The sequence below is a fragment of the Hydra vulgaris genome, chromosome 07 (assembly GCF_038396675.1).
Source record: "Hydra vulgaris chromosome 07, alternate assembly HydraT2T_AEP".
NCBI classification, from domain to species: Eukaryota; Metazoa; Cnidaria; class Hydrozoa; order Anthoathecata; family Hydridae; genus Hydra; species Hydra vulgaris.
This window is the reverse complement of record NC_088926.1, coordinates 15813666-15834997: the sequence shown is the minus strand read 5'-3', so window position 1 is coordinate 15834997 and position 21332 is coordinate 15813666. Positions and strand designations below refer to the sequence as shown.

At 27.1% G+C, this 21332-nt stretch overlaps 1 protein-coding gene across 2 annotated transcripts in view; it reads right to left on the bottom strand.

Moving 5' to 3' along the window:
• Positions 1-21332, bottom strand: part of LOC101241202 (mutS protein homolog 5) — a 69652-nt gene that overhangs the window by 27846 nt on the left and 20474 nt on the right. For both annotated transcript variants that reach the window (XM_065801192.1, XM_065801193.1), the window contains 9 exons: positions 14795-14901; positions 13622-13740; positions 13290-13474; positions 12238-12300; positions 11570-11698; positions 11289-11361; positions 5969-6078; positions 3233-3316; positions 932-977 (listed from right to left, as the gene is read on the bottom strand). In XM_065801192.1, coding sequence (XP_065657264.1) covers positions 932-977; positions 3233-3316; positions 5969-6078; positions 11289-11361; positions 11570-11698; positions 12238-12300; positions 13290-13474; positions 13622-13740; positions 14795-14901 — 916 coding nt within the window. The remainder of the gene's footprint in view (positions 1-931; positions 978-3232; positions 3317-5968; positions 6079-11288; positions 11362-11569; positions 11699-12237; positions 12301-13289; positions 13475-13621; positions 13741-14794; positions 14902-21332) is intronic.

Here is a 21332-nt window from a genome sequence, read left to right as displayed (position 1 = left end):
TCTAGTAATCTTATTAATTAAAAATCACTCAGTAATCATTGAGTGATTGTTATAGACTTTCCAATTTACTACTGCAACAACAATGAATGAAGTACAGATTCTGTTTACATGACTGAAAGTATAAAGAGATTCAAATGTGTTTAGAGATTAAAGTAGTAAATCTGACCAGGCCTGTATTTGCAGTAAATCTGACCATCCTATATTTGGATAATAGAACAAAAACATAATAGTAGCAGATCATCACAAAATCTTCAGTAACTTTAAAAATTATCCTATTTTCAACATATTCCCTTAATATACTCCAGTAAATAAAACTTTGTAGAAAAATAGATACATGTATCTTGCAGCTTATTTTCAACATATTCCATTAATATACTCAAGTAAATAAACTTTGTGGAAAAATAGATACATGTATCTTGCAGCTTATTTTCAACATATTTCATTAATATATTCTAGTAAATAAACTTTGTAGAAAGATAGATACATGTATCTTGCAGCTTCTTGATATCTTTCTACTTGTTCTTATAAAAACTACAGAAATCTTTCTGTTTGTTCTCATAAAGAAAAGGTAATGAGTAATTACTTTTCTGAAAAGGGGCGTTAGGCCAAATAAGTTGAGAAAACACTAAGTTGGATCCATACATTAAAATAAAATACTAAATTAATAAAATCACTAAATGAGAATAATAGATTAAATACTAATACTTTGGTTACATAAAAAATATAAATTATAAGTAACTAAATAAACTTTCATTAATTTCAGCCAATAAGTTTTATATTTTCATTTTAGTCTCCCTAATTTTGTACTTTTCTGCGGTATTACAACTTGCAAAACATTTTCCGTTAAATATACTAATTTATAAGAATACTAATTTTGACATTTTTCAGGCTAACTAAATGCTAAAAGTAAATAACTAAAACAAATAACAACCTTCAGTGCCCGAAGATTTGTAATAAACTGATTCATCTGTAGCAAACTATAAAATCATAAAAATATGAGCAAAAAAAGAGTTTTTTTATTAGTTTTAATTTTTTAACCATAAATTTTTGTCTCAAAATAACTATTAATGTTAACTTTCTAGATTTTTCTCCTGAAAATCATTTAAATTTATTCAAACATTGAGTTTTTCATGTTTAAACCTTTGCAGTAGGGATTGCAATTAAAAAGGAAGTTAGGGTATTAAAAACTTATTTTTTTGTTAAATTAAAAAAATTAAATCGATAATAACCGGTAAATTCTGTAAAAAAAACGTTATGACAAATCTGAGAAACTTTTAATAAGAAACCACAATCATAAAAAAATCCAAAGTCACAAAAAATTCACAAATGTTTTTTTATAACTGAAAGTAAAAAATAATTTTTATCATTTTTTTGTATTTATTTGTTTATGCTTTTTAGGCATGAATAAAGATTCATCATAAAATTATTTTATAGGGGTACAAAAAGGAAGTGCAGGTCAATGCAAGAAACGTTCAAAAACAATTCAGGCTTCTGGCGACAGTACAAGTGGTATGCATGCACACCTTTGAACACAGCACAATATCCTCTTAAAAAGAGATAACCCAGATGAACCAAATAAAATTACGCCTACACCAATGAACATAAACACATCTACAAATTTGAGTAGTTTATCAAAAATATAAAAATACTTCAGAAAACAGCTGATAATTTGTTTGGTGCAGTTACCACGCCATTAATAGCCAAAGATAGTGTACCATTTATTAAATTTTGTACATTTTATGATTTGAGAATACTGTTAAGTGCTAAGGGTTATGCTAATATTCAAAAACCTCCAAATACAATTTGAAAAATTGTGAGTGAATATAAAATACACTAAAACATCTTAGTCAAACTTAAAACACAAGCTAATCAAGTTGAAAGGTTTAGCATCACATTGATGAGTAGACTTCTGTAAAAAACCATTGTTATATGAATGTCTTGGTTTTGCTAGAGGTCGTGGATCAATGCAAATGGATAAATGTATTGCTTTTTAGAAAAAAAACTTAAAACATTTGGCATTTTGTTAGACACTGAGGTTTCATTTATGACATATGGACCATTGGTAATGAAGAAAGTGGGAAAGTTAATTAGTGCTAATTATTAATTATGTTTAGTGCATATCATTCAATTGGCATTTATCAAAGTTTTTTATGATAAAGATAATTTTTGTTTTTTAGGAGAAGAAAAATCAACTTATTTAGAACAAGAATATTTTTCAAAAAACAAGAAAGAAGAAAATGTTGGCAGTTTAGAGCTATTATCTAAAACGAACATTGATCCAATTATTAGGCATGCAAGTATTGGTCTGCTGATAGAAAAGATTTTTAAAATTATTAAAATATTTTACGTATCATCAAAATAAAATAAAATACTGCAGAAAAATATCAATGAGGAATTGAGTAAAGAAGTTTCATTATTTTTGGACGCCTGTTGGAGTAGCCTACTAAGAATGTTGAAGCGTTTTTATAAAGTTAGTAATCCTGTACAAAAAAGTCTTAATGATATAGAGTCTATAATCACATTTTAGGAAAAGGATATTAGCTTATTATCAAACTTAATATTAGCCTTGCAGCCTTTAAAAGTTGCTGAAGAAGCATTGCATTGTGAAGATGTTAATCTTTACACAGCTGATATAACATTGAAATTTATGTTAAACAAACTAATAACATTATATTGCTTCTTGCAAACAACGAAATTAATTCATTAAGCAACGAAATTGTAATTAAGTGACAGAAGTATAGATGATTTATGCTTTTTGCAAGCATATTTTTAAAAAAATAATGCGATTTATTTTCGTTTTAAAATGAACTAATTTTATTTTTATTAATAATAAAAAAACACAACTTTTATTATATTTGTATTTATTATTAATATATTTTTAGTACTAGTGTAATATTAAGTATATATGTGTAATATTAAGTGTAAACTAAAAATATTAAAACATGTTTTCAGTTTAAAAATTTTTTGAACTCTATATTAATATTGCTAATTTCAAAAAAGTTTTAAAAATGTGCAAAATTACTGATAATTTATCAGTTACCCGGCAATCGATTTTTTTTGCCTAACTACCGGTAATTAAAAAGGTCAGTAATTTTTCAATCCCTATTTTACAGTTATTTATCCAGTTATATAAAATATGATAGAACTTATTGAAATTAAGTTAATATAAATTTTAAATACATACTATCCACTATTTTGAACAATGCAAAAAATGTCATAAAGATAAGCAAACCTTAAATTCTAAGTTCTTATCAATATCATAATTGCGACTGAGTTTCATTTCATCTGTTAGAGGGATATTTAGCAAGTATCCTAGCTAAAATAAAAATAAAAAATTTAAAACTTTACTCATAACTAAATATTTACTTTAATAAAATAAATACTTTAATGTACTTAAAATTAGGTAACAAGTGGAAAAAGTTATTCAAGTCTATGACAGTTAAATACTTTAATGTACTTAAAAATTAAGCAAAGAAGAAAAGCCTAATTGATTATTTTCATTTAATTTTAAAAAGTTTAATCATTTTTAAGCAACTTTTTGTGTTAAAAATATAAAATAACTTAATAAACAATTATAAGATCATTTTTAAAATAAGCTATAAATCTTGTTGTAACTATTTATAATGTAACTATTTATAGCTCAATTAAAAATCTACAAGAGATCAAACTAAATACTTAGCACTTTTAATATTAAAAGATAATATTAAAAATAAAATAAAAAAAACTTTAATCAAGCAGTTTTACTCCCAAAAATAAGTTACAAAACTAAACAAAAACATATAAAAACAATACCTATCTACAATAACAAATTGAGAAAAACTCTTCACACTTTTTGCAAACAATAAATGCATAAAAACATTTTCAAGAGTAGAAATAACAAACAAACAAAAACAGGGGTAGTTTATTTTTTTGCCACTGATGAGGATAACCATTTGGCTATAAGAAGCATTTTATTTTAACAACTTTATTTATGTTTTCTAATTTATTTATAGTTTTGACATTTTATTATTAATAATGTAGGAGGTCAAATTATGATTAGAAACTTATTATACTAGTTAATAATTAGGGCAACCAAAATTAAGCTCTACAAAAATGTTTTAAGTTCTTGTATTATGTCCTAAAAAATCAATTTTAGAAGAAAGAATACACAAAATTTAGCTTATAAAACATCATTTTTTCTTGTATTAAATTCTAGTAAAAAACCATTGCTTGTGTATTGTACATAGCCACTGTATTATGTTAGGTAAGGTTAGAACATGTTGGGTAAGCAGGTTAGAACAGTACATAGTAAATAGGTTAGGACAGTACATAGGTTAGGACAGCATAAACTACATACACCATCTCATAGATTATGCGGAGGAAAATTGCAGAAGAAAAAGATTTTGGCTAAGTAAGTAAAAAAAAACTTTTTTAGACAAAGTTCACTAAGTGAGCATATTGACAGAAAAACAGGGACAGATTAAGATTGGTATTGAACATTACCTGACAAGTTCTTTATAGGACCAGGCATTATTTTTCACAGTTTGTATTTTTTATTTTAAAGAACTTTTTGCCAACAAGGCTGCAAGCAACCACTAGTTGAGTTAGGAATTAAAGAAAAGTAATAAAGAGATTTAAAGTGTAAGAAAGCGGTTCATTTAAAAATGAATTTAAAAAATTAAAAAATGACTTTAAAGACTTGAAAAAAAAACTTTAAAAACTGTAAATTACATGAATCTGGAAAGCAAAGAAACTGGTAAGTTTCTTTGCTTTCCAGTATTTTAGGAAATTTCCAATATTTTAGGAAAAAAACTAGAAAAAAGTTTTTTGAACATAAAGAAAAAATTACAATTAAAATATATACAACTTAGTTAAATGACAAGTCACACGAGATGCTTACTAGAGCAGTAACTATGGTTGTATTTGTAGAAAAGATATAGAGATGCAACTTTTAAATGTAAGAACAGAAGCCTAAAGTTAGCAGCTAGAGCAACAATCTAATTTTGAATTTTGTTTAAAAAAGAGAGGCCTTATTAGAATAACCAGCCCAAATATGACAGTACTCCATACAAGAACTAATAAGTAACAAATAATAAACAACTAATAAATAATAAATAAGGACATTGTAAAAAAAAAAAAATTATAATAAATATAAAAATATTTAATTATTGTATAACTATATATTATGTAAATATAAATATTATTCAAAACTAAAATATAATTTCTAAATAATAAAACAAAAAATTACAAATATTATAATATAAATTTTATTGAAAATTTATTTTCAACAAAATTTATATTATAGTATTTGTAATTATTATATATCTAATTTAAAATGATTTATGCCCAGCAAGGATACTTCACTTGTGTACTTTCAAAAATTATTATGGTAAATTGTAATAAATTTGTGAATTTTATTTACATTTTTAAAATATAGCAATCAGCTTTAATTTCATTTACAGATACACGATTCACATTTAAAGATACACAATTTACATTTAAAGAAACACGATTGACATTTACAGATAATCTTAGTTGGGTATGTATCCACGTAAAATTATCTTTATATAAACAATAATCCTAATATTATTTTTAATCTTTTAATTTTTAACTATTTGATTCATTGACTAAAAAAAATATTTAGTTTCCAATATTTCAATAGTGCTTTTTAACTACTTTTTTTAATTTAATTACCAAAATAAACAGTTAATTTTTGATGGAAGATAATAATTGTTCTTGTAATGAATTTTTAGTAAATATCAAAAATGTTAAGCACTAAAATAGCAATGAGCTGAAAATAAAAAATGGTAATCTAAAAATGGTAGCCTAATAAAAAATGGTAGGGTAGGAGATAGAACCTTACTGCTATCATTAATAACAAAAAAAACAGAAAAAACAAAAACAAATTATAGTTATTAAAACTATAATTTTTTAATAACTATAATTTTATAAAGTTATTGTCATAATTTATTAAAAAAAAAAATTAAACCTGTGGCAAGTAAGTGACACTGCATTTTGTGATACTTTCAGTCAATCTATTAAGCTCTTTATGGGCAACTTGTGTCATTAGGTAAGGAATGCCATCGAAAGTTCTTTTTTCTATAACATAAAAACTGAAACTATTCATTGTTTTTACAAAATTAATGTTTTTGTATCTATAAACACTATTTTATATTATATTCTGTAACTCGTCATCATTGAATTACATTTATACATAAAATTTATTATATTCTGTCACTTGCAAATGAATTACACTTTTACATTAGATTATAATCTTAAATATCTTACTTAAGATATAAACAGGAATGACGCATTTGCATGGTTTATTGCTTAGGATACAAAGTATTATTAAATTAATTATCTGTGTTTGAGTCAAACCCTAATAATTCTAATCAAAACTAAACTAGTATTAACTATCAAACATAAAACAATCATTACCCTCTAATTTTTTTTTTTTTTTTTTTTTTTTCAACATCTTTGCAAATTGTTTTTATCTACCTTTTAGATATATTCATGGTCTTTATTATTCAGTAATTTATTATCAGTAGAAGCTTTTGCAAAGTTCATCAGATTTAGTCACTCTTTTTGAGACTAATTTCAGCAGATTCATCTTTAGATCTCAGTGATGATAGCTATTCTCCATTGATTCACAACAACTCTTTGCTTTTTACTGGTGTTTGAGTACGGGTTGTCTGCTTATGTAAAAAATGCCTGTTGTAAGTTAATTCCAACTTACTTAATGTATATAAATAATAATGTACATAACATTCATTTTTTTTATTATTCTGATTCACTCCCAACAAGGTTGCAAGCAATCATTATTAAGTTGGGAGTTACTAGAAAAAAAGAATAGAGTTATAGAGCAAGGAAATGGTTGACAAAAGACTTAAAATGTTGAAGGTTGTATGAGTCAGGAAAACATGAAGATGGAAGAGAGTTCCAAAGGGTTGAAGTATGGGGGAAAAAGCTAGAAAAAAAAAAGTTTTTTGGGCATGCAGGGACAGATACAATAAAAGAATGAGAATTTGATGAGTGACGAGTCAAGTGAGAATAGGCTTTGAGCAGCGGCCATAATAGTATTTGTAGAAAAGAGAAAGAGATGCAACTTTACGACGATGGGAAAAAGGCTCAAATTTAGTAGATAGACCGGGCCCAACAACACTTACAATGCATTTTTGAAACATGTATAGAGAAAAAGCATCATTAGAAGAGCCAGGTCAAATATGATAACAGTATTCAATACAGGGACAAATAAGAGATTTGTAGAGGTAAAGAATGGAATCAGAAGAGAGAAAATGGCAAGCACGATAAAGAGAAGCAACCTTAGCAGATGCAAATTTAGCAATCCATTGTATATGAATTATTACTGAATCGATTGTATATGAATTACATTTACTACCGACCTTTCATGGTTTCCATGAAAGGTCAGTAGTAAATGATAATCCAAGAAGACGTAAAGAAGAGGACTCAGTGAGAGGGTTGCCATTCATCAATATAGGAATGTTGACAGTACTGCGATAGTTGTTTGCAGTAAATAACTGAGTTTAGTTGGAGTTAAAATTTACAAGCCACTGTGATCCCCAATCAGTTACAGAAGTAAGATCACATTCAAGATCGGCTACCTGTTCTAAGAGATTGAAAAGAGAAGACTTCTTGTCAAGACAGGAGTATAAAATTGAGTCATCAGCAAAAAGAGCTATTTTAGATGTAAGGTTGTTGGTAAGATCATTAATGCAGATAAGAAACAAAACAGGACCAAAGATAGAACCTTGAGGTACCCCAGACGTTACTGGAAACAAAGAGTGTTGGCCTTCAAGGATGACTTTAATAAAGGCGATTAGAAAGAAATAATTTGATAATCTCGAAAACTTTCCCAGATACGCCATATGAAACAAGCTTATGGAGAAGACCAATATGCCAAACTTTGTTGAAAGCCTTAGATATGTCAAGAGCAATAGCCCTAGCCTCTCCGCCTCCATCTAATGCACAATAAAATCTTTCAGTCACAGCAGTAAGCAAGTCAGCCATTGAGCGAGAGGATCAAAAACCGTATTGATTATTTGACAGCAAGCTATTTGACTCAAGATAGGATGAGAGAAATTTGTTGATCAAAGACTCAAAGACCTTGCTAATAACAGAAAGAGACTGATTGGACAATAATTGGAGAGGTCAGAATGTTCACCAGAGTTTTTAAAAATTGGAACAACAAATGCCATTTTCCAGCAGGCAGGAAAACAAGACTCGGTCAAGCACTTATTAAATAGTTTAGAGAAAATTGAAAAGAGTTCTGAAGAACAATTTTGTAAGACTGTGACAGGAATGTTGTCTGGACCACAAGCTGTAGAAGAGTTTAATCGAGATATGACTTTAGCAGCGGAAGCTGGAGTGATTTGAATGTCTGAGTCCAAAAACAAAGTACAAGATGAAAGATTTAAAGATATCATTGCATCGTCAGAACCACCTATGGGAGAAAAAGGAGAAACTGAACACAGGCTAGGATCAGAGACCAAACATGTATCAAGAAGTGAAGGTAAATGATTAGAGTTATCAGGAAAACGAGTCACAAAGTTAACTACCTGAGTAAGAGATTAAGAAATGCAGAAGTTATAGGCTTTAGTGCCAGCAGGGTCAGTAGTGTTAGAGCCAAAACATTCAGTGTGATGAGCATTAAAGTCATCAATAACAACAATATTGGCAGAGGGGTAAAGAGAGAGAGCATGGTCAACTTGATCAGAAATTATATCTAAAAGAGTGCAGCTTGGAAAGAAGGAGAACAATAAAGAACAAAAAGAAAGGTGATAGAGTGAAGAGGTGTTAAGCGGAAGCACATAAAGGAATGGTCAAAGAGTTCGAATCTGATTTCACGACAAATAGGTGAACTGGTGCGTATTTATACCCCTAAGCCAAGCGTGTGACTATTAGAGTCTTTATGAATCAAAGGATAGTACCAATAAACATGAAATCAGAAAAAGGAATAGCAGAATTTAAATAAGTCTCACTAAGAGCGAGCAAGTCTGGTGAAATTTGCAAGTGATAAGATTTAACTGATGGAAAGTTGCTTCACAGATCACGAATATTAGTAAAAGATATATTAAAACAATTAGGTGATGGGGATGGTTTTTTATGTCTATTTAAGTTTAAAGATAACTTAACTCATTCATAGATAGAGTAGGGCCTCAGAAGCAATGAGTTATGTAATTTTCTCAGATTTTAAATTAACCCTAAGTCGTAACATATGGCTCCTTTTGTGGCCTGGACAATGCGCACCAAAAGCATTAACTGGGACACCATCCATGCGCAACATGGCACTGTTAATAATCTGATATTATGCAGCTGTGTATGGAATCAGCCTCTCTGAGAGCTACCACAGAGTTTGGGAAACCTTACTACCAGCCAGCCTCAGAACCATTAAACTTAGTTTTAAAGCTGTACCCTCATTAGGAGTTAACAGGAAGAGTTGAATAGCCACTATCAAGGAGGCACAACCAAAAACCTATGAGTAGAGTCAAGAAGATCTAGCATTCATCATCCTTGGCAGGAAACAATGTAACACAGGTTTACATCTATGTCAGCCTAACAAATAAAGAAGGGGTTTGTGGCTGGCCAACAGAATTATTCTACTTACCCCTAAAGTCTTTGCCTAGGAGGCCACCTGCAAGACAGTAGCTGGATACAGTCAACATCTGCCCAAGATGAGTATATTTATCAAGACACCATCTCTAGCCTTTACTCAACCAAGAGCCACAAGGCAAGGGAATTTAAGGTGAATGTAGTTAACATCTCTCCAAGATAAGTATTTTTATTGAGTCACCGTCTCAAGCCTTTACTGAACCAAGAGCCCCGAAGCAGGAGATTTTTAAGTCAGAGTTTGTTTCTGCTAGCCTTTGCCTTAAAAAGCACACTCTACAAGGCAGCAGGGCATGGGGAAGGTGGTAAAGGTATACATAAAACCAGTAGCAGGGTGATCAGGATGATGACCTGACCTGGGAACTTATATAATCGTAGTTAATTTTGATATTTTTAGGTTATGTTATCATGGTTAATATCAACACTCAAATTGTATTTTTAAAAAATGGCGATAGACTTAGTAATGCAGCTCTGAATTACTTACTTTTATAAGTCAGTTAAGATATGAAATAGTATAACTTGTCACTTATTTAAAAAAATAATAAAGGACACTTCTTTGTTTGAACAAGTGTCCATTACATAAAAAAGATAGATATAAATATGGCTAAAGTAGCAAATGATTATCATACTAACACCTATTCTAATTTAATTGTTGTATGATGGTATGACAATAAAGGACTATCTTTACAGATTTAATATTACTCAAGGCTAAAAGATCTGCACCTGCTCATAGCAACCCAACACAATATGTAAATTAAGACAAAGTAAATTATTTACCAGCGTACACAATGAAAAAAAAAAAAAAAAAGTTTTTAACCATTAAACTCTAATGTTGTAATGTTTGGATTTTTACCAAAAAAAATTAATATTTATGTTTTTCTATTTTGAAAATCAAAACGCATTTTTACACAATAACTTTTTTTTTAAGTTAATCTTGAATGAGCTCTAAAGCTTACAATTTGATGGGTGATTACAATTTGTGTCAGATTAAAATTAAATAAAAGATGGCTTGCCTCCAGTACCAATTAATGGCTTGCTCTAGTACCATGAATGGCTTGCCCTAGCACCAATGAATGACTTTCCTTCAGTACCAATTACTGGGTTGCCCCCAGTAACAACAAGCATCTTGTTCCAGTGACAGCAAAAAATATTTGTCTTTTTCAATCGCTTAAAGAAAATAAACAAAAGGCTCTGTGTTGCATCAGATTGAAATTGTGTGGGTATTGCTTTTGAAATATCAAAGATTTTAAATAAGATCTGGTATGCTGGTCTTCATCATAAACTTTACATGGTGAATCTGAGAAAGTTTTTAAAACTATCAAATGATTTTTTTAAATTACAATATCAAAGTTTGCCTTTAAAAAATCTCTTCTTTATTTTTAGTAAATTCTGGGGTATCATAAGGTTTTTGTTCTGCATTGTTTCTCAACTTTACTTTATCTGTATCTTATACTTATATTATACCTTAATCAAAATACTTTAGCTTTGAATGGTTTTATTTGCTAATGACACAACTACATGTAACTTGAATATAACTTTAAAGTTCATGTGAAATATATAAATACTACAAAATTTTAAATTTCAGTAAAACTTGAAACAAATAATAATGTAAAAAATATAATAAATATAACAGCTATTGTCAAATAGCTGCTTGTGTTATTATGTTATGTTGTGTAACATACTTTCATCTAACTGAGAATCAACACCTTCTTTAACTACAAAATGGTTGATGTGCAGAGATTCCTCAAAATCAATCTGTTAAGAAAACATTAATAAAAGAAAATTTGTTAAGATAGAAAAAAATAGACAGAAAGAGATACAAAAATAGGAAAAAAAAAAAAGAAAAGTTATGTCTTTTTTTATTTTTATTTTTTCTCTAATCTTAAGTATTGAAAGCTATTTAAAAGATACTGATCTGTAGAAAATAATAAAATATTAAACAGCAACCAAAACTATTAATTACAATTTGCTTCATTAGATTAGCAATATGAAGAAGCTTGTCAGTGAATGTCTCGCAAATTTTATTGACAACACCAATGTCTTGTGGAAGTTGTTTACAGATATCTGCTATACATACTGCATTGAACAAAGTCTAAAAAAACTCAATTGACATTAATTTATTTATTATAATTGCATATCAAACATAACTTTTTAAGTATAAACAATTAATTCAGCTGCTACAGGATTGATAAACTGGTAAATATATACCTATGCACAGTTTTAGGGTACAGCTATAGACATAGCCATGTACTGGCTATGTCTATACAAAAAATATAGTATAGCTACTTTTTAAGTGTACAAAAAAAAAAAAAAATTAAAACTCTCTAAAAAATAGAAAATGTAAAGACCAAACTTTATTTTTTACATTCGAAAAAGTTTAATTATCAGTTAAGTTTTTTTTTAATTTATTTAATGTTTTATTATTTTATTTACTTGTTTTATTATTTTAATTAAATTTACTTATGTAGTTTTTTTTTATTATTCATTACTGATTTTAATGTACATTTTAATATACATTTATGAATTGATAATTGATGAATGTAAATCTAAATGCACATAAAAATTAAGAATGAATTTTTATATACAACAACAATAAAAATTCAGATAATAAATGCAATAAATCTAAAATACTTTGTACAGTGTTTGCCAATCATTCAGTGAAATAGAAGTTGTTTTCATTTTTGATAATATTCGCTAAAAAATGAAAAAAAATTACTTTATTATTTACTTTGATTGTAAAAATTTTTTAATATTAGCCTAAATAAAAAGCAATTCTTAAAAAAAATCACAGAAACTCTTATTTTTGTGATTTATCTAATAGTCATTTGCCATCTTTTAAGTACCAGTTCAATACGCTTTGCATGTTGTCAGAGAGCTTCTGAAAGTATTGCAGTGACATATCCTGAATACAAACTTTTTATTTTTGTCAATTCTGGAATTGAAGTGCAGCACGCTTAACAAATCTGTGATTTTATTTCCTTCCAACTATTTGCTATTGGATTGAGGTCTGGGCTGTTGCTGAGCCACTGCAAAACATTAATTCCTTTGCTCAAGAACCATTCTATTGTTTCCATGAATGGCAACATATGTCATTTTATGTAAAGTATGTTGATTATTAAATTTTAAAAAGGTTCAGAAGTTTTTTTTAAAAACCTTATATAGTGTTTAGAATTCATCGATTCATTTTTAGGAAGAAAGTATTGTGTTCAATTGTGCTCCTCTACTCTAATCCATTATATGTGCGCTATGTTTGACATTTCTTCAAGTGTATTTAAGATTGAACCAGTCAGAAACATGGGGGTGAGGCACTCACACTTGGGTTTTACCTATCAATGAAAAATTGCTTTAACCCGATCACATGACAATAGACCATTGTTCTGGTGTCCAATGCTTATGCCTATGACCGAATGCATTTCTTTTCATAACCTAAGCAGTCATAAGCAATATTTTTTGTGCTGACATTCAACATGGTAAGTCTAGATCTTTTTAAAGCCTAACTTGAGCTGTTCTAACAGATACTTTTCCAAGTAATGATGGTTTTTTTCTTTTTTTACTTCTGACGCAGGAACATTATGCATTCTTCCTAAAAATGAAACAATGAATTATGAACTCTATATAAGGTGTTTAAAACAATAACTTCTGGAATCTTGACTAAGTTTTTTTTGCTAGCTGTAAAAACTCACCAAAATATTCTTTGTATTTTTCAATGCATCTTGAAGTGCAACTACAATTTCAACATTTCTTGAATTAAAAAAAAAAGCCACAGCTTTTAACCTATTCTGGATAAGTGAAATGTCTTTACTAGGTTGAAGAAACCAATCTCGAAGTAATGCAGATCCTTGTTGGGACTTTGTCCTGTTCATAATCCCTATAAGAACAAGTTTTTATACTATTTAAAAATTATCAATTTTTTTTTTTTTTTTTTTTTTTGGTAAAACAAACATAAAATACTGATTAAAATTGGTGAAAACAGGTTTTTGTTTTCCATAAATGATGGAGAGATGACTTTACTCACCAAATAATGAAAGACCCTCCTTTGCACAAGAGCCAGATTTATAGACCGATGGGTGCAATTCTTTATGAAAAATCTGCAAGGCAGAAAATACATGATCTTCAATTAGTATCAAATTGGATCTAAAAAAAAATCTTATTAAAACTTTTAATAATGTAAAACAAAATATTTTACACTTTAACTCAAAAATTGTTTTAATATTAAACTTAGTAAAAAATAATAATAACAATAAAGATTATTAGGAAATTAATAAGTGTATTAAAATAACATGAAGAAAAGCCTTTGATAAAGCTATGAGAGTTGAGGATGATAACTATGTGAAAGAAGATAAAAATATATAAAATATAATATAAAGTCTGTAATATGAACCTAAAAGGATGATTATATATAATGAAGGATGAAAACAAGCTGTGTCGCTGTTTCTTTTATTTGAAAAAATAAGTTTAAAGACTTATGCAATGAACTTAGTTTCTATTTAACTTAGTTTAAATTATAAATATGCAAATTAACTTATAATTTGCATATTTATAATTTTGCATATTTATAATTTTATAATTTAAAAACCTGAAATAACTGAGGTTCGCCTTGCATGCTTCATATATTAAAGTATATTAGGCTTTTTATATAGTTATTATAGTTATTATTAATATTATTATTATTATTATCATTTTATATTAGTGCCGAACTTAATAGTAGCAGTAGTGCCCACTTGTGCGTGGTTAACACGGAACTTTTGTCAGCTATTAAAGCTAAGGTAATAGCAAGAGAGAGACTCTCATAGCTTTAACTATCATAGCTTTATCTCAGCACGTTTTTAAGTTTTATCTCAGCACGTTTTTAAGGAAGTATAGAAAATTTACACACAGATATGTTAATATATATGTGTAATAATATGTCATTTAAAATTGAGCAAATGTAAAAATTCCATTTGTATGGCGTTACATACAAACGTCTGTAAGTGTAAACGTCTTTAGCATAACTTGAGTTTGAGGTGGTATATGGAACAATCGTGTAAAAAACATAAACTTTGACAAAACAAATCAATGACAAAAGTAATTTTACAATAAAAGTAAGATTAACACAAAAAAAAACAATTTATATCAGCTTTTGGTCAGTTGGCTTCACAATTAAAAAATCTCACCAGTTTAATTAAAATTAAAGATAAATTTTACATACATAGTAACAGTTTTAAGAAATAAGATGGGTGTTTGAACTCCAACTTCTAATTCTATTCCAATTCTTGATTGATCTAGATATTTGAGAAGAGAACCAGTAGCAGAAACCTATATTGAATAGTGAAACTTTTTTTATATGTTTTTTCAATATACTATATAACTGATATATATATATATATAGATATATATATATATATATATATATATATATATATATATATATATATATATATATACGTATATATTTATATATATATATATATATATTTATATATATATATGTATTTTTATATATATATATATATATATATATATATATATATATATATATATATATATATATATATATATATATATATATATATATATATATATATATATAATATATATATATATATATATATTAATATATATATATATATATATATTAATATATATATATATATATATATATATATATATATATATATATATATATATATATATATATATACGTATATATTTATATATTTATATATATATATATATATATATCTTTATATATATATATATTTATATATATATATATATATATTAATATATATATATAAATATATATTAATATATATATATATATATATATATATATATATATATATATATATATATATATATATACATATATATATATATATATATATATATTAAGGGGCTATTCTAGACGAGTTTCGACAACACTGTATTTGTAGAATACACTAACATAATCTATATATATATATATACAGCGTTTTTACCATGCTGTATATATATATATCCATATATCAAATCTGTTGCAAAATAAGCATCTGCTAAGGTTGCATCTCCCTATCGAGCTTGACACCTTCTTACTTCAGATTCTATTCTCTATCTCTAAAAATCTCAAATCTGGCCTTATATGGAATACTGTTGCCATTTCTGGGGCTGATCTTTTAATGATATCCTTTCTTTTTTAGACAAGGTGCAAAAACGAATTGTAAACATAGTTGGACCTGCTCTTGCAGCCAACCTCCAACCATTATCACATCGTCGTAATGTTGCTTCTCTTTTTCTTTTCTACAAATTCTATAATGGGCACTGCTTTGAAGAGCTAGCGTTCATATAATTTGCAATTCATTAAGTCGTCTGTCAATCGTTATCTTGTTCTACAATCTTCATCTTTTCTCTTCCAGTAATTTCCAACTTTGGTTGCTTGCAGCCTTGTTGGAAGCGAAGATGTTTAAAATATATATATATATACAGCGTTTTTACCATGCTGTATATATATATATATATATATATATATATATATATATATATATATATATATATATATATATATATATATATATATATATATATATATATATAGCATTTTTATTATGCTGTGTGTATAAATATATGTATATATACAGTATGCGACAAAATTGTTCATACCCCAAGCATTTTACTAAACTTTGTTTTCATGCTTTGATGGTTTTGTTTTTTATTACTATGAAAAAATAATATGTGTAAACATGATAATTAAGAATAATTCTGTGGTGATAATTAAGATGTTAAGTTATTATGTTTGGTTATATTTAGTATATAACATAAAAAGTGCAATTTTAAATACAACATAAGTATTCATACCTATTGAATTATTTAGTGCTGTAAGTAGTAAGCGACCGGGGCCAGGGCCGGGGCTAGGTTTGATAACACATAGCCATGACCAGGGCCAGGTTTATGATCAGGGCTGCATTAATATTGATAGATCCTATAAAAATGTTATCTTTAATTAAAATTTATGATATGAATTTTATTTAAAAACAATATTTTATAGGATCTATCAATTTTAATGCAGCCCCGGCCGGGTTTATGACCAGGGTTGCATTTATATTGATAGATCCTAAAAGTATTGTTCTTAATTATAACTCATATCATAAATTTCAATTAAAAATAACATTTTTATAGGATCTATCAATATTAATCCAGCACTGATCATAAACTCATCCCCGGTTGCGGCTATGTGTTATCAAACCTGGCACCGGCCATAGCCCTGGTTGTTTACTAGCTGTAAGTTTTTTTTTTGATTGTTTTTGCTGGTAAGTTATTTAATTTTGTTTGTCTACACTACAGATGTAAAATTTTAGTTAGTGTTGACGTACAGCAAATGATTGTTGATGATCATTAAAAAGGCTTCAGATATAGAAAAATTGATGAAAAATATAATAAAAACAAGGCAACGATACAATCAATAATACAAAAATATAAAAGACTGAAAGTGTGCAAAATAAAGCTGTCATTGTTTTTAGTGGACGTTCAGGCTGTCCGCCAAAAACAACATCTTGAGAAGATTGGCTTATTGTACAAGAAGTAAAGAGAGAGCTTGTTATTTCTGCCAGAGCTTTTAAAGAGAAACTAAACGTGAACGTTTCTAAACAAACAATCTAACGTAGACTTCGCTCTGCAGGATTTTATGGATTCTGCGTTACAAAAAAACCCTTTATTTTGAGAAAACGCCTTGCCCTTGCAAAAAAGTACTTTTTAAAGACACAAGGTTTCTGGAAATCAGTTTTATGGTCTGATGAAAATAAATTTGAACTAAAGAATTCCTAAAAAAGATCAAGTGTATGGAAAAGAAAAGGAAAAACCCTTAGACAAAAAAACTATAAAAGCAACCATCAAACACGGAGGTGGCAATGTACTTGTTTGGGGCTATTTTAGTTATAACAGAGTTGGTAACTTAGTTTAAATTGAAGAAAAATTAGCAGGAGCTGGATATGTAAATATTTTGTAAAACAACCTTAAGCCCTTCATCAATAAATTAGGATTAACGGATCAATTTGCCTTCCAACAAGACAATGATCCAAAACATACCAGTTAAGTTGCCAAAATATATTTCGAAGAAATGAAATAGAATTGTTGGATTGGCCTGCGCAAAGTCAGATATCAATCCAATTGAAAATTTGTGGCGCTATTTGGATGGCAAAGTTAATAGGGATGAACACAGTATCAACAAACAAAACTTCTTTTTAGCGTTGGAGGCAGCTTTGCATAATATTCCTCCAAACTATTTACAAAACTTAGTTGATAGTATTCCTCATCGCTTGCAAGCAGTTATCGATGCCCAAGGACTTCATACTAAATATTAAATAACAAATAAAACAAAAAACTTGAATATACTAAATAAAACTTTGAGAGGTATGAATACTTAGGTATGAGTGTGTATGAGGTATGAGTGGTTAAAACGCTGTAAACAATTGACCAAAATAAATTCTTGCCAGACATAGTTAAATAAAAATCACTAATTGAAAAAAAGGTCTGACAAATATTTAGGATGTAATTTGGAAAAACAATATACACAATTTTCATAAAATCATTAAAATTTTGATTTATTGCTTACAATATGCTTTGTCGAAAATTATATGTGACTATTGATTTTTTTGCTTCACTTATTTAGATTAGTTTCATTTTACTGGAGGTGAAAACCCATTTGTTATAAATGATAAAGTTCTTTTTTTATTATTATTTAATAAAAAATTTAATACATTATTTTAGTAATAGAATAATATATAATATTTGATGTATTTAACTAAGAAAATTTTTCCTTTCAACTGTACTTCTTTTTTTTTTCCATTAAATATTTTTATTTATTTTCTTGTTAGTTTTTGCTGCTAATTACAATCAATGAATGAATGATTTATAAAAAAAATTTATACTTACTAATTGTGCATATTTATTCTGTAATAAGAATTAAAAAAATAAGAAATTTATTAAAAAATATATATTTTTCAAAATAATATATAAATATTATATTATATAAATAATATGTAAATATTATATTATATAAATAATATGTAAATATTATATTATATAAATAATATAAAAATATTTATTAAAAATCTTTTTTTATGTAAGACTAATAATTTTTTTAAAGATTAGCATGATTAGTAATGTTTCATAAAAAAACTTCTTAATATTAAGTAATCAGTTATAATAGTATTCGCGTAGAAGAGTTTAAAACATTAATAATAAATAACTGACATTAGCAGTTTTTAAAATGATTTTAATGAACAAAGATATAAAATGTGCAATCATTTTTCTTCTTTAACGTCGTTAAGTTTAAAGATTAAAGTTCTTATCTTATTATTATTTAAAACTGTTGTATTTAACAAAGAATATTTTTCTATTCGAATTTGCTTTGTTTTTTTCATTCTTGTAGCATTTTCTGCCTTTTGCGAAGTCATTACAATGAATAAATTATTTTAAAATAAATTTAAAATTATCAATTGGCGTTTGCACATTTTTTTTCCTATTAGTGAATTTCGCTAGAATTTTTAAACATCGACCTATCAAAATGGTGGTGACTGTAATAAGACAAAAACACCTTAATTTTTAACACAAGCAGGATCAGAGTTAAAACCACCTGTTGAAAAGAAATAACTCTACAATCTACAATAGAAATTATATAAGCGTATATTTCAAAATACATTTTTAGTAAATACTTTGTTTTGGGTAACAAAAAAAAAACAAAAAAAAAAAAACAACTTATTGTTATATTAGCATTTCATAGAACAATTTCTCTTGTATAAATATATCTAGTATAAAATGTTCAGTTAACATTTTAAAAATATTTTATAAAAATTAATTTGATATTTTAAAAAAAATTCTGCAATAAATTTTTTGGATGTGATCAAACTTTTTAATTAAATTTTTTTAATTAAATAAAAATCAAAGTGTGCAAGAATTTTCAATTAAATGAAAATCAAAGTGTGCAAGAATTTTTAATTAAATGAAAATCAAAGTGTGCAAGAATTTTTAATTAAATGAAAATCGAAGTGTGCAAGATTTTTTAATTAAATAAAAATTAAAGTGTGCAAGAATTTTTAAGTAGTTTGTTAACTTTCCTAGAAACTCATAAGGACTTTTAACTCAATTATTAAGAAGTACCTATTAGTTTTCAACAATTGTTTATATTTATTTCTTTTACTGAATCTCTTGCCAGATTTTTTTTTTTATTATTCTTTTTTTAGGACACTTCTCACACTCATGAAACATACATGCTTTATTTTTTAATGAATAAACAGCCAAGGCCATCAGATTATTTGATTTTATTTCTCGATGCTTTTATAAGGTTTGGATATGGTGTATTATGGATTATGGATACACAGACTAAATATGGTCTATTATTGATTTTATGTTTAATGAATTTACTGAATATGATGTGTTATGGATATTACGGACAGAATATGGTGTATTATGGAATCCATAATACACCATATTCTGTCCGTAATCCATTGGATTATAGATACACAGACTGTGTGTGATTTTCCAGTAAACACAATGTTGTGGCCATGAAAAAGCAAATAATGTCAGCTATATCATTAAACTTTTGAATTATTTCTGGTAACATTCCAAAAGAATGCATAAAAAGAGCCTCTTGTGAATATTTTATCTAACATTAACTGTCTTTATGCTGATACAATCCTTTGCTTCTGATAACAGCCTGCTATTACAATCAGCCTCATAAAAGTTGACGATTTGCTTTACAAATTTAGTAAATTTTTTATAATTTTCTTCAGGATGTCAGTTGATCTGTCATCACGGAATCCTTGAAGGTCTCACTAAACTCTAGTTTCTTCCCCATATATTAGATTGTTTTAAATTATTGTTTCCAGAACGGTTCAATGGACAAGTTTTTTGTGAAATCTCATAAAATGTTTGCTTTAGCTGTTCTACAAGATAATTTAAAGAGAAAGTTTTGAGAGTATTAATTTGTGGCTCTTCTCATTCAGACACAATCAACAATTCATTTAACAATCTTTTTTTTTTATTTGCAGCATACTTGTGCTGGATGATTAATAAAAGAGACAAATCAAATCTAATAAATAAGACAAATCAAAGATGAGAATACATAGTATCAATTTGTACAACAGAGTTTTCAGGTGATATGTAATCTGACTTTTTCAACAGACATGATTTTTTTTATATAACTAAAACATGTTTTTTTTCCTCAGGAATTAAGTAGATTATGCTCTAGAGTAACAGTTGTCAGGTTTTCTTTAACAATCTTTGAATGGATTAAGAGAAGGTCATTACTTATGGTATGTTGAACAGTAATAAATAATATGCATACTAATATTTAATAATAAATAGTATGCATACTAATATTTGTTACTCCAGATCTCAAGTTTAGCAGGTATTTGTTTTACTTATTCAGGTATTTGTATTATAAGCTTAATATTTCAGACTGACTGCAGCATGTGCACTTATGACTGCAGTATGTATACTTATGACTGCAGTATGTATACTTATGTATCTAACTTAAGTTAGTTGTTAATAGTATTCATGATTTTCTTAAATTTAAAAAATAGAATTGAATTGTTATTAAACCTACTCCTCTTACATAACTTTGATCTGTTACATAACTTTGATCTCTTACATAACTTTGATCTGTAATAATAAATTGATTTATAAACTATAAATTTGGTCTGTTACATAACTTTGATTTCTTACATAACTTTGATCTGTAAAAATAAATTGATTTATGAACTATAAACTTG